The sequence below is a fragment of the Falco peregrinus genome, chromosome 8 (assembly GCF_023634155.1).
Source record: "Falco peregrinus isolate bFalPer1 chromosome 8, bFalPer1.pri, whole genome shotgun sequence".
NCBI classification, from domain to species: domain Eukaryota; kingdom Metazoa; phylum Chordata; class Aves; order Falconiformes; family Falconidae; genus Falco; species Falco peregrinus.
Window position 1 is genome coordinate 31,650,163 of NC_073728.1, and position 13,961 is coordinate 31,664,123.

The window sequence follows — 13,961 nt, forward strand, 5'->3', positions numbered from 1 at the left end:
CTGTGGTGGCTGATGAAAAGAATTTAGCAAGGCAGGAGTGCTGTGAGGCCACAGCGGTTGAGTGATGATTCTCCCTATGCTGTAAAGTTGACTGACTAATCCCTTATGTGCAGCCAACCCTTTCTTGAGTAGAATTAAATCACCCAACAGGATCATCACAGTCTCTCTGCTGCTGGCAACTGTGTTCCCCCTCCGCCTCTCCTGGGGCCTGTGGTCTTCTGCTTGTGCAGCATCGAATTGGGTTTTATTATCTCCTATGATGGTAACACTGGAGGCAGTGCCTAGCACAGTGCCTTCCATGGAGTTTCCAGGTCTGTTCAGAAACCTGTTTCAGTAACAAGAGATTGCACTGTGAAAGGACTTCTCATCAGCATGACTACACCTTTTGAACCACCTTGGCCAGCCACCTCCTACTTTGCAAAAGAAGTCTGAGGAGAGAGCAGTGGGAGTCAGGGGACGTGCTTTCTGTTCCTGATTCGGGCACTAAATCAGTGGATGTCTGTGAGCATTTAGCTCAGTGTGGTCCAGCTGATGTATCATTTCACATGGTCAGGGAAGAAAAGAGGCAACGTCAGCTGCCATGGGAGCATCTTGACATGCTGCAGCAGGAACCGTGCCCAGCAGAGCAGGAGCTCTCAGCTCCTGGCCACCCTGCACTGGAGCGCTGGCTATGGGGTAGAGCGTGACCCCCAGCGGTAGCCTGTAAGGGGTCCTCCACACCTCCAAGGGAATTGAGAGTTCCAGAGTAGAGATTTTTAGGGCATTTCATCCCAAGCAAGGAAAAGTCAGGACACCCTGTGACTCACGTGTACTTTAAATGACTTTCAGACACACAGCTTTGAAAACCAGTGTCCTTTCATGGGGGCTGTTCATTGCCACATGTCTCCAGATGACATATGGCCACAATTTGTCTCTCTTTTTTTTTTTTTTTTCCCCCCAGTGGAAGAACAGTGAATAGTTTTAGAAGAGTGGTTTTTTTGTTCAGCCTTCTCAAAAGCTTCCAGGCTTTGGGTTTGGTTTGGTTTTGTTGTTGCCCCACATTGTTTTTAAGTCAGACTTTGACTTCTGTAAGTTGTTCTCTACATCTTTGTACTTTCCCTCTTTATCACCAGTTTTGACTGATTTGTTTTGGCCTTGCTTAAAAGTAAAAATGGTCACATTGGGTGGGATCAGTGTTACTTGCCCAGATGTCTATAGTGTTGGTGTACCAGTAGACAGTGTGTTCAAACCTCCACCTGTCTGAGCCGTTTTGAAATGCCTGCAAGTTGTGTTCAGAGCTGTCCTTGGAAAAGGAAACTGCTGGCATCCAACAGCCTTTGATGATCAGAAATCAGAAGTTGCTGAAATACAGAGGTTGGCATCTAAGCATCCAGGTTTGAAATTGTTTGACAGTAATTTTGATAGTAACTTGAAAAAATGTAATTCCCAATGTCTGAATGTGTGGAAGAGGAGGAAGATCATGAGCAAAACTTAAGGGATGATGAATAGTGGCAAATGTGTGTATAGCCAACAAATGATCTACTAACTACTTTCAAAATGACACATGTAGCATACAAAGGCAGCTTAAAAATGTCTTTTGAGTGTTTTTTACAAAAAGACATCAATGGCACTTGTAGGGACAGATTTTACCTGGTCCTGTGAGATTTAGGGCCTTTTTCTCTGTGTCCTATCCCTTCAAAGTTTGACATATGGAGTCTGCATGGATATTTTCCCCTGACATTGCAGTGGAGCAGCACTGGACCAGAGCACTGCAGGATGAGGCAGCACAGAAGCAATAACTGCTCCTTAGTTTATATTCTGCTGTGGGATACAGAAACTAGAAGTGTTCTTGACACATTGTTTTGGTTTGTTTGTAAAAATACGATCCATATTTTTCTTTCTTCAAAATCAGGAGTCTGGATTCACCACTTTCATGCGAACCCTGAGAGAAAGAGACCATGAAAGAGTAGGAAAGAAGAAGGATGAATTGTAGTTTCTGCCTCAAAAGAAGCTTTCCGCTGCACTGTGAATGGTTCCAGGTCTTTTGTTAATGCACCTGAGACTTCACATTCTCAAGACAGAGACTTTTTTTTTATAAACAGCCATGGTCATTTTGTACAATTTTGAAATAAAGTGAAACCACTTGATTTTTAAAAGGAAAATAAATTAGAATGTTGCCATAATGTTTTAAAGAAAACTTAGCATTTTCTCTCATGTTGGGAGACTATGCCCACTGACACTCCTATGCAATATTTTTGTAGTCTGTAGTGTGTCTGTAGGTGATGTTGTTTGATAGGGTGATTTATTTTTTTTTAAGGTATTGCAGTACATGTCAAAAACAAAGGGGAGGGAACACATTTTTTGGTTTGTTGGCTTGACTGTTTTTTTTTTTTTTTAAACCAGTGAAGGAAAATGGGACTTGTAAGACACGGATTTATCCAAGTGCAGTTTTACATTCTTGTGAAATACGGTTACATGTTCTTCAGTGAGATTTGGGGGAACAATTTTAAGGTGCTCAGGGATAAATAAGATATCTGAGTTAATGAAGACATTTACATTGACCAGTCCAGATCTGTTGATTTCATTTAAATCTCTCTGGTCTTTAAATCAGGACTGTTTACATACTGTTAGAATGTATTGAGTGAATTAAGCTAAGTATCAAAAATCAGCAGAACACAAGTAAAATTGAACTAAACTCTCCTTTTCTGGCATCAGTATTGTCAAATGCATCTGAGAGTTATGGCAGGAGTGATTATCTTATAGGGGTATACAGTTACCCTTATAGGGTATTCAGATTATGATCGGGCCATATCAAATGCATGTTGGAAAATGTTACGTTCAACTGTTCTGATAAATGCATAGTACTTCTGATACTGCAGTAATTATGTATATTACGTGTTTACATACCAAAAGTTTATCTGCATTTATATTTGGGATTTTTCCTTTTTGCTCTTTAAGGAGTTGCATAAACAATCTCTGACAAAATCATCAGTCTAAAAACCTGTATTGGCAGCAGTTGAAATGTGTTGCACTTTCGATGCTTAAAAAAAAAAAAAAAGGCGTTGATCTGGAGGTACTTATGTCTTCAGAGGAGGGGAGAGGGAGGGGCAGGAAGTTGTGATTCACTTTGAACTGAAAATAAATTTTAAAAAAGACAAGTATTTTTATCATTAATCAGCCTTGTTCAGCTTCTTCCCCGCTGGGTGAACGACCGTAGGTGGTGGTGGTTTAGGAAGAGCCAGTGCTGGATGGGTGCCCGCCACCCCTTTGCTGGGGACAGCCTGGTGTCCAGGGGTGCTGGGCAGTATGGCAGGGTGCTCAGCGGGGTGAGGCTTGGCCTCCATCTGCCTTGGAACTCTGTGGGTGGGCAAAACACCTTTTTTACAGTGAAGACCTATGCCCTGGGTCTGAAGTCTTCCTCTTGCTCCTCAGTGTGCCCATCCTGTTTCTTCTGCTAGTTCGGATCCTTGGTGAAGGCTGTGCTAGCAGGCAGCTTGGTGCTGTTCTGCTCAGGAGGTGAGTGGCATCTTACCTCCTGCCTGGATATATTTTTTTTCCTCCTCTCTCTCGCCCAATTAATGACACTGTAAGTTTGGCACTCGCTAAGCTGCTGAAGCCCTTAGTGAGTAATCTGGAATGCTGGTAGCCTGATTGGCCTTGTATGGTAGCCAGCTTGTTAACCATGACATCAATTTGAACGGCGATGGAGCTGTGCCAAGTATCTTCTCTTAATAGGCACCTGATGAGTCTCTTCACTCAAAAAATCAGCTGCCTGGTAGTACATAATATCCTAGTGTGAAAGTAGCTTAATTTATTAAGTCTCTTACTGTGGTTTTTTTTTTCCCTTTCTTTTCTCTTAGCATAGTTACTTCATGTTGTGTTTAGTAGTTTTGCGTAAGATCATGGTAATTCTTTCTTTCAAGCTATCCTTGCAACAGTAGCAAGCATTCTGCCCTGCATTTAGGAAATAATACATATTGATGCCATTTGATTTCAAACAGGAATTATTTTGCTTACCATCAAACTACTAGATTTGCAGTCCAGAATTTACTGCATTTTTTTTGATCTCAGAGTCAAAGCGTCTGGCATTAAAGAAATACAGTCTCCAGAAATCTTTGAGCATTTCTGTGCATACTTGTGCTAATTGCTAAATGCAGACTTCTTAAAAAAAAAAAAAACAACAAAAAAACAAAAAAACCAAACAGAAAAAATCTTAGCTTGCCAATGGTGACTTCACGAGTTGGGATCATTCTGAATTATAGGCTTTAGTAAATGTTTAGGATAGGACAATTGCACACTGTGCTTCAGACCGGTAATTCCTTACAGCTGGTTACACCATAATAAAAGTAAAATTAAGGATTCTCGTTTTTCCCTTCAGTCTTTTGTCAGTTACTTCTTGGACTTGGGCATTCATTTTTTCTTTGCTAATCATGTGTTAATGCACAAATATAAAATATTTGAGAATAATTTACCTTCTGTTACAGGGTCATGACTCATCTGGTTTACAGTCTGAATGGATTTTCAAAAATACAGTTTTGAACACCATAACCAATTACATCAAATGGCTGACAGAAGCCTTAGTTACTGTGAACTAGAGTGTAGCATGATCTGGAAGCTTTGCTTCCAAGCCTTTTTAATTAGTAGACCAGGTCTGGATCTCAATTACACTGTTGTAATTCTGTTGCCTCCAGTAAAGCAAAAGTTGGTGTTTATATTTGCTAGCGAAGTCAGTTTATATTTGCATCAGTCAAGTTGAAATTGAAATACTTTTTTTTTTTTACAAACTCTGAATGAAAAGTATGTTATATGTAAGAGGTCTTATTTTGTATAATTAAACAGTTGGTCATTTCATACATTCAGACTTTGCAGCCCATTGTAGTAGATGCACAGCCCAGGCATTCATAACCACACAGGAATTTCTGCCATGGTTGAAAGCAAGTAATCCAGGCTTTCAAATCGTGAGTCGTTTATCAGCAAGAAACTTAATTGCTGATAACAAATGGTTTGCAGTGAATCAGAGATTCTGCTCTTGCAATTATGGGTTTGGTCTTTCAGCCCTTTTAGGGTGCAATTCAAAGGTCTTGGACATCCACTACACAGTTAACCCTAAGCAGATTAAATCTTGTTGAGGAAGGGTAAAACGTGTACACAGCAGAGGCTGAGGAAGGATTGTGTATCACTTTGTTCCTCAGCATTGGCTTAAACAAGATATAAATAGCCCACAGGTCTGTATTGGTCCTGTGGCGTAGCTGGACCAGCAAACGAAGGGTAGCAGGACCGAGCGTTTTGTGCAGGCTCTAGCAGCTGGACGGGAAATGGCTTTCCCAGCTAACGAAAGAGCCCAAGATGCTGGATTTATTTCATCCACCAGAAGGAAGAAAAAGGAAGCCTGGACAATATCTCAGAAGAGTGAATACTCAGGGATACGGGAGACTCAGGTTGGAGTCCCAAGATGAGCATAAGCTCATACCAACATCCTAGTCCCCTGCAACCCAAGAGGATAATTTAGTTTCTGTGCATCTCTCTCTGACCCAGTAACTATGTCCTTACTTGTTCAGACTAGAGCGACTCCTACAGGAAAGACTGGAAGAGCCTTGCTTTCCAATCTGAATCAAGCAGAGCTACCTAGCAAATCTCTTTCCTCCCCTGGTAAAATTGCATTCTGGATCTGTAGCCCAATTGACTCCCAAGCCCCTCCTAACTCGGTGCAGTTGGGTGAAACAGCCTTGGGAATTTTCTGAAATTCCCACCCAGACCAAATTAGCTCCCCAAATCTTGCTCACTTAAAATTCTCTCAATAGTCATCTACAAAGATGGATTGATACTAATGGTGAAAAAAGATTAGAGGGGTAAGGTTTATGTCCTTGCAGCATTTAATTTGGGAGTAAAAAAGCAGATGCAACTCCCATTACGAGTAAGCTCTAAGAGAATGCTTCAGGCAGAGTCTCATTTCAGATAGAATTGCGTCATGGGTGATTTTGCTTTTAAAGGCTAAACTGCTTTTCAAAAGAAAAGTCAAGACCTGATGACTTAGCCTGCAGGTGTTTTCTTAGTATGTTTTCCTTTTTAAAAATAAAAAGCAAAATCACTTTCCATATTTTTGATAGTGCTATGTTACGAGAAAGAAATGTTGTCTGTATGGATTTCCTAGAATAATACTAAACCCCTGCCAACTGCATTTTACAAACTATGAAACAAGGCATTTGCTCAAAATGGCTCTCGAGGGAGTGGGGACTGTTGTCCACGTGCACCTCGTTTTAATCCAGTAGGCTCACTTCAGTGTGGTTGGGTCTGTAACGGTGCGCTGGGATTGCAAGTGTAAATTCTGCAAACAGGGTAGGGGAAATTAGCTTTTATCAGCAGGTGCTGAGCGTTGGGGCCAAATGCTGGCATCTCCTTTGCCTTTGGCAGCCCAGCATCCCTGAGCGTTCCACGGCTCCGCTGGAACCACGGGTGTGCAGCCCTTCGGCTAATCCGGTTGTGTACATAACTGCTCTGTGCTGGAACTGATTGGAAACCAAAACTGCTCCCGTTATTTTCTTTGGCTGGTTGTGAGAAGATGCTACGCTTCCTCTGTGCATCCTGCTTTTATTTACTGATTAAGGAAGGTGGGTATTTGGGAAACTACTCCAAATGCCGTTTTATCTGCTGGCAACCAGGACTCCTGGAATGCTTGACCGACAGGTGCCGCTGAAATACTCCCTGCAAAGCACCCTCGAGTGGCTCAGCCAAAGTTTTGGCAGGCACTGTATGAATCAGTGTTGCAAAAAATCTCTGTATCTAAGGCAGCGATTTCCAGGCTGTGGTTTCCGAGGAGTTAAGCTGAACTGTAAACTCTGTGTATTCATCACCCCAGTGTAGCTGCTTTTGAGGTCAGAAAAAGGATGGTCTGTTAGCCCAAAATGTAGGGAATTGCAGCTCTAGTGCTGGCCCATAATTGAAAGCCAGGAGGATGTTTCCACCCAGCTGCCAGACCTGGTCCTTGGCGTGTAAGATTCCTTCCCTGGAAGTTCTCTGTCCTGCCCAGGGCACTCACCACTCTTGCAGGGAGGCAGTGCTCCTTAAGGAACAGTTATTCTATGTTTGCTTAGAAAGCATCATAGTGCTAATTATTCTCATTAGCTTTGAGCCACTAATAAATTATCTTTACTATTGCTCTTCCATCACTCAATAATGAGAACCGTTTAGTCAGATGTTGCAGATACTGCTTGCTCCCTCCTTCTCTGCAACATGATTCCTTGCAAGCATTCATCATGGGGAAAAAAGCTGCTATGTGAACAAAATCTTTTCAAATTAGTCTCTGGTGCCCCAGTTAAGTGGGTGTCTACATTGCAGGCATGCAGAAGAGTCTTCTTCATTAATATGTGCAATTCTGTGCTAGCTGATTAGCTCTTGCAGCTCATTTGGTAGCAAATGTGTAAATCCGTCACACTCCAAATGCCAAATATGTGCACAGCTAAATTATGGAGAAGTAAGAAACTGCAAGAGTTGGGAGTCTTTACTCTGAAAAAGAGGTCCTTATCCCATGCATTAAATTGGAGCTCTGGATTTATCAAGAGCATTTGTCACTCCTCTGCTTTGTCATTTTTCTGCTTGCAAAACGAATAATTCTTCCTGTCGCGTTGATGGTCCTTTCAGTATGTGTGGGTGTTTAATTTTGTGCCTAACATTTGTAACAGACACCTGGTATCTCGTCTCAGTTCCTATAGAACAACAATAGCCACAGCACAATATGATGCCTGGCACAGTACATGAAACCAAATTAATCGGTTACTAGCTATGTATTAGGAATAACTCGGTTACCATCAATTTTCTTGTTCTTTTTTGTTTGTAAAAAACTTGTGAAGAGAAAAGGAGGGATAAAATCAAGTTTTTAAAATGTCTGTGTTTTTTAGCCAGTGCTACACAGTTAAATTAATGTAGTAGTGAATCTGCCAGCACAAGGGAAGTGCTAAAAAATGTCACGTGTCTGTGGGGAGGGGTATCTCTGCTGCTGCAGAAGTTGTATGCCCTCAGTCAGTTACTCCAGGCCCAAACAAGAAAACTGGTCTGAAGAGCTCCTAATTTATGCATGCTTTTACTCCCCTTCGTGCCAAGCAGCTACAGAGCCAGCCCAGCCCGGAGGCCTGGGCTCACCAGCCCGGCCAGCCAAGCACCCTCCGCTTTTCTCTCGGCACACAGAGAAGTGGCAGCGCAGACCCAACTGATCTCCAATGAGAGCAATATTGTGGCATTATCTTACGGCCATACAGGTTATGGGGAAAGAGCATCCCACTTCCCCAAAAATTCTGGCGTGGGAAGCTTTCTCCAAGCTGAGCCTTAACTCTCCAGATAACATTTCCTAGGAAAACATGCACCATAACGAAGCTCCCATCCTGTAGCCTCCAGGTGGCTGGTGAGGGGATGCTTACTACCGTACCCCACCCCATGAGCGTGGAACTGGGTGATCAGGTCCAACATTTCCTATTGAATCCCCAGAACGTCCTGAGACCTCTCCAGGAGTGCAGGATTTGCTCACTGAGAGGGAAAGGGCAGCTCTGTGCTTGGGCTGGCCTGCACTGGGGCCACTGTCCTCCCCAGTGACAATATGGACAAGACACTGCAGACCGAGTGGGTTTTGGGTTTTTTTTTTCCTCTTTTTCAAAGACGAACAAGCTTCCTTCAAGGCAGACCTTCTCTGGTACTGCAGGAGGAGAATGGGGCCACGGGAGAGCTGCTGCAGAAACGCAGAGCCTCTGCATGATGCTGCCCAGCTCCTTGCAGGTCCCATAGGACTTCGGGGTCCATCACTCCTTGCCTGCAGGAGACCATGAAAGGATAGCCATGGGACTCCCAACTTTTCTAAAACCCACCCCTCTGCCAAAGTCTTCTTAGGCAAGAGAGCAGAACAAAAGGAGGGACTGCAGAAGTCCCAAGAAGCAGAGTTCACCGTGTAATGAAGTCATGCCTCTCCGTCAAGGTACCGCAGTATTAGGTGCATTAGGTATATTTTGGATGGATGTATAATCTTAATTGTTGTGTATTGTTTGTATTGTAGTCCCAAGATCCAGGTCCTCATTATGCTAGATGCTGTACAAATACATAAGAGACTGTCATGCATGGAAAAGCTTTTATTATGTAAATAGTCAGGTTGGGAAAAAAGAGGTAGTGTTATCTCTGTTTTACAGATGAGGCATCGAGAGGGAAAAAAAAAGAGAAAGCATTTTGCCCAAGGACACGCAAAGTTTGTGGGTCAGTGGTGGGCTTGAAATTCAAGTCTTGATTTAGTTTCTTACCGGCTCTTCTTTCAAATTGTGTACTGCCCACAACATAATTAAAAATTAGGCACAAGAAGACAATACTGTGTAATTTATCTCTGTCTCAAACAATCATCCAGCACCTCTCAGGCAAATCCTCCCCAGCTCTTCTCTTTTTTTAAAACCTGTATTTCTTCCATGCCCAATGCCTGTGATCAGTTCACAAGTCAAGCCACTGTATAGGTTGTCCTCTGGTTTTCTGCAACATATATCATGTTTAAGTTGGACTACAAACCTGTTTGGGAAAAGACCCTGTTTGCTGTGGGGCCACGTCTCAGTTGGAGCAGTCTGCTGAACTTCTGTTCCAATCCTTTTTAAAAGTGGCACTAGCAATAAATATTTAGAATAAAAAAGGATGCATATACATTTCTGCTGGTGAATATAGCGAGGCATCCAATACTTTTGTAACTGCTGCTCAACCCTACCTGCTAGTCACAAATACATATTGATGTAAATAACTAATCTATACCATAGACAAATAAAACATGGATTTTTGCTTTACGTACATCAACGTTTTGTGTCAGGCTTTAGGAAGGAATGTGGGAGGAGAGAATTACAGAAGTCACAGCAGTCACTGGAAAACAGAGTAATCAATTTACATATTGATGTAAATAACTAATCTATACCATAGACAAATAAAACATGGATTTTGCTTTACGTACATCAACGTTTTGTGTCAGGCTTTAGGAAGGAATGTGGGAGGAGAGAATTACAGAAGTCACAGCAGTCACTGGAAAACAGAGTAAAATGTAATTGGCATTTACTAAGGCTAGATAATACCAGACTAATTCAATAGCTTCCTTTGATACAGTAATTAATTAGCTAGACAAAGAGGGGAAATCTGACTGGCTGGACTTCAATGAAGTAGCAGATGAGGAGCTGTCTATAAAATTATAACTCCTACCTGGAGAAGCCTTGAGATTTACAGAGGAACTGCAAGGCATACAACAGTGTTGGAGGAAGAGAAGCTGAGCTGTGTTGAAAGGGAATGCTTCAGCACTCCAAGAAAGTAAGTCTTAAGACTGATTATTATTTTCATTAATGACCCACGGAAAACAAAGGTGTCAGATCATTAAAATGTATTGAAGTCACAATGTTAGGAGGTTTTGTCGGTGTAGAGAAAGTTCTGAATATCCCACAGCAAGAACTGAGTGTCCTTGCAGAGCGAGACCACAGAGGTCGTAAGAAAGTCTAGTCTAGCAGCAGAAAAAATTCCGCAGGAAACCAGCAACGACACAGAAAGATTTCTGTTTGCCCAGTGTGGTGTGGGCACAGAGGAAGCAACTGAAACTCTAAAACGCAATAGGAGAGACATTTCCAGAAGCGCGAGGGAAGCATGAATGTCATTGTGTAAGAGCCCAACAAGATTTTTGTTAGAGCACATGATTCTGATCAATCATATTAAAGAAAGCTGGATTCGTGATGGAATGGATACAGAAAAAGGGCTGCGTAGATGAGGAGGAGACTGGAGAATCTTTCCTGAAAGGAAGGTGTGCGTACACAGCTCGTTTAGCCTAGCAGCTGAAGGTCGCTATGGGGTTTGATTACTCTTCGTAAATACATCAGGTAGGAGAAATATGAAAGGTGGGCAATCTCGGCGTATAAACAAGTGGGTATAACTCGGCTGTGAATAATTTAGTCTATCAATTAGGTGTTCTTTATCTACCTGCATAGTGAGGGTGTAAAAAAATTTAGGGGAAAAACCATACACGGTTTTAACGTGAAGCTCACAAAATAGATCATGTGATCCAGTTGCCTGTAGCATCTGGGGACTGGATGTGATAACCCAGAAAGTTCTGCTGGTCCTGTGTCTTACTATATTCCTATGTCTTAGCGGGTTTCTATTATAGTGAGCTACCACCTCCATTTTATAATCTTATTAGATATTACAGTACCTAATAATCCCTGCAGTTCTAAGAAACCTTTCTGTCCTGAGTTAAATTTCAAATAGAGCATCCTGATTGTGGATTACGAAGCCATGTGTGGGGTTTTTTCTTACTCAAGAATGTTTTGGCTATTAGTATAAACAAAGACAAATTTCTTTAGGGACCAAGAGTTCTTTGAATATAAATTACAGTGTTTATGGCACAACTGTACTAACAAATAATGATTTTCTTATTTATTGTAATTGTTTAAATGGCTCCTAATGCAATTTTTGGCCTCATGAAGTGATCAGCTTGGAATGACTTTCCCTTCTATGAAAATATTTAAATACAAACAAAGTCCGCCAATGTGTTCAATTACAATCATGTAGGGAACTAAAGGGATTATGTGTACTAGGAGTATATTCATGTGGCTTTCCAGATCAGCTGCTTCTACCAGAGATGGAATAAAATAAGCGGAAAAGCCCCAAAGACAGACTGTTGGAGTGGCTCAGGACACAATCATCAGAGAAGCTCGCTTGTATTATTTTCATAAGCCCACAATGCTGATGGCCCTGTAAATAAAAGTGCATTAACATGTTGCTTTTCAAACTAATTGAGATGCAGCGTGAAGATTACTTTTCAGAAATACGATGTTCTTTATGCAGGAGATCATGCTGGGCCCTGCTGCAACAAGAGCCATTGGGATAATGCTGTATTTTGTTCCAACATCTGCATTTATTACCTGTGAGATACTTTATGTGACATTACGAGGTGGCTTCAGACTTGTAAAGCCCTTGAGAATTAAACACTGCTGTTCCATGAAAGAAACTCTTCTGCCCAGCGCAAGCCCTTACGACTGAATCAGTGGAGAAGACTTTTAAAAGAGAAGCAACGACATAAACTGGATATTCTGATGATGATTTTTAGGACCTTGCTCACACTCCCGCTGTTGCTGCGTTTGCAAGAACAGTTCATTCCAGCGAATATAATCTTAGCTCTTGTGATTATGGATGCAGGTTTCTCTAAAACCTCTGAAATCGGATGCTATTCTTTTAGAGCGCAGAATTGTTACAAAGTCATGGGTTCTTAGCCAGTGCCATGATTTTGGGAGCCTGATTCGGGGTTTTAAGCACTTGCGATGAAGCTGGGCTGCACTCAACAGAAATTCAGATTCAACATACCTGCATGGGAATTGGGATTACCATCCAAGAAACAGGAAGCACAGTAATGGATTATTTAGTCTGGTTTTCAGCTGAAGCCCCAGCTTCAATACCTCCAGCTTCAAGCACCAAACTTTAAGAAAAGAGCAATAGAATTATAATGATGTTTAGTTAATCGAAGTGTTTGGTGGTTTGTTTTTTTTTTGAAGATAAAAGGTTTTGGGTTTAATTAGTGTAAATCAGAGAAGGCTTTTATTTTCCCTGTAAATATGGGTTACAAAGTGGATCAGTGATCCGATGTATTACACAGTTTAATGTTCTGCAAAGAAAACTGAAGCTGAATTTTCCGAATGACCTTCTGAGGGCCCTCTCAGACCTCTGCGTCTGTGCTTCTCCTGTGACTCTGTCACCGTCGAGCACAACTACTGCCAGCTCCTTGGGCTGGATATTTTTCCTTGGGGAAACCTGGTTTAAAAGTTGTGTTTACATCCAGTGGAAAGGGCCTAAGGGTTTGTCTTCCCTACCTGTAGTCGTTTAAACCCGAGGTATATAAATGCGCATGGCTGGAGACATCTGCTCCGCCTGCAGTGACTGAGGGGAAATGGCAACTGAGCTTCCAGATCATTACATTTCGGTGAGATAAATCCCCTCCTAACTTGGCTCAGAGTGTTCGCTGCTGGGTTTTGCCTTCAGCTGGCTGGTGACACGTTAAGCAAGCACATGGCTTCATTATTTCACTGTGTTCATGAAAACGCACCTCACTGTCATCTCTGAGGGGTTTGACGCCACTGGACTTCTTTGGCACCAGTCCTTCCCATCCAGCTCTCGTGCCAACCTCCGAGGCTGTCCATATCCTGCATGCTCTGTCTCGTACTCCTCAGCTCTCCTCCTCCTTTTGGAACACCTACATTCCTCCGCTGTCATTTCCCTTTGCACTGACTGGATTTACTTCTTAAGGAATCTCGGTTTTATCTCTGGCTGCAGCTGCCACTAATTTATTCACTGTGTGGTGCCCCTCTAACAAGGTTTTACTGCTTTCGTGTCTTAGGGGAGTCAATGGGACAAGGAAAAAAAGCTATTTTAAGTGTAACTGGCTTGTTAGCCATGCAAATTCCTGAATAACCGGTATGATTTAAGTTCACCATGAGAGCTGGAGGCACCTGAGCTGTAACCCCACTTCTGACTCTGCCACTACCTCTCTCAGCGACCTTGTGCAATTTATTTAACCTCTTGGGGCCAGGTTCACCTGAAAATAAAGACTGTTAAGTTTTCTTCCCCTAGGAATGTGTAAGTCCTAACTAATAGGTGTGTATATAATTTTTGAAGTACTGTTTATGTAAATGCAAAATGCTTATCTTTTTTTCCTTCAAAACATTTACAAAAGGTCAAGAGAATTTTAGGGTTGGAAGATAAACAGTTCAGAAGAACTAGAAAAATTAAAATTACACACGTATGCACTTATCACAAACCTTTAGGCAGCCTCTAATTAAGTAATCACTACTTCTCAGCATTATAGTAGATGCTATCATAAGCTGTTAAATTGTGTAGCAGCTTGTAATACGCTGCACTCTGTTTATACAGGATAAGGACTCTCTGGAAATTATTGAGATTAATATATCATCTTCCAAATGTATGCTACCGTTGTGCCTAGTTAGTCAGGA

The 13,961-nt window shown here is 42.0% G+C and overlaps 1 protein-coding gene across 1 annotated transcript in view; it reads left to right on the forward strand.

The window, feature by feature from the left end:
- Positions 1–3,153, forward strand: part of PDIA5 (protein disulfide isomerase family A member 5) — a 102,024-nt gene extending 98,871 nt beyond the window's left edge. Inside the window, exon 17 of the mRNA XM_055813194.1 lies at positions 1,892–3,153. Coding sequence (XP_055669169.1) covers positions 1,892–1,972 — 81 coding nt within the window. The 3' untranslated portion in view covers positions 1,973–3,153. The remainder of the gene's footprint in view (positions 1–1,891) is intronic.
- The last annotated feature ends 10,808 nt before the right edge of the window (positions 3,154–13,961 follow it).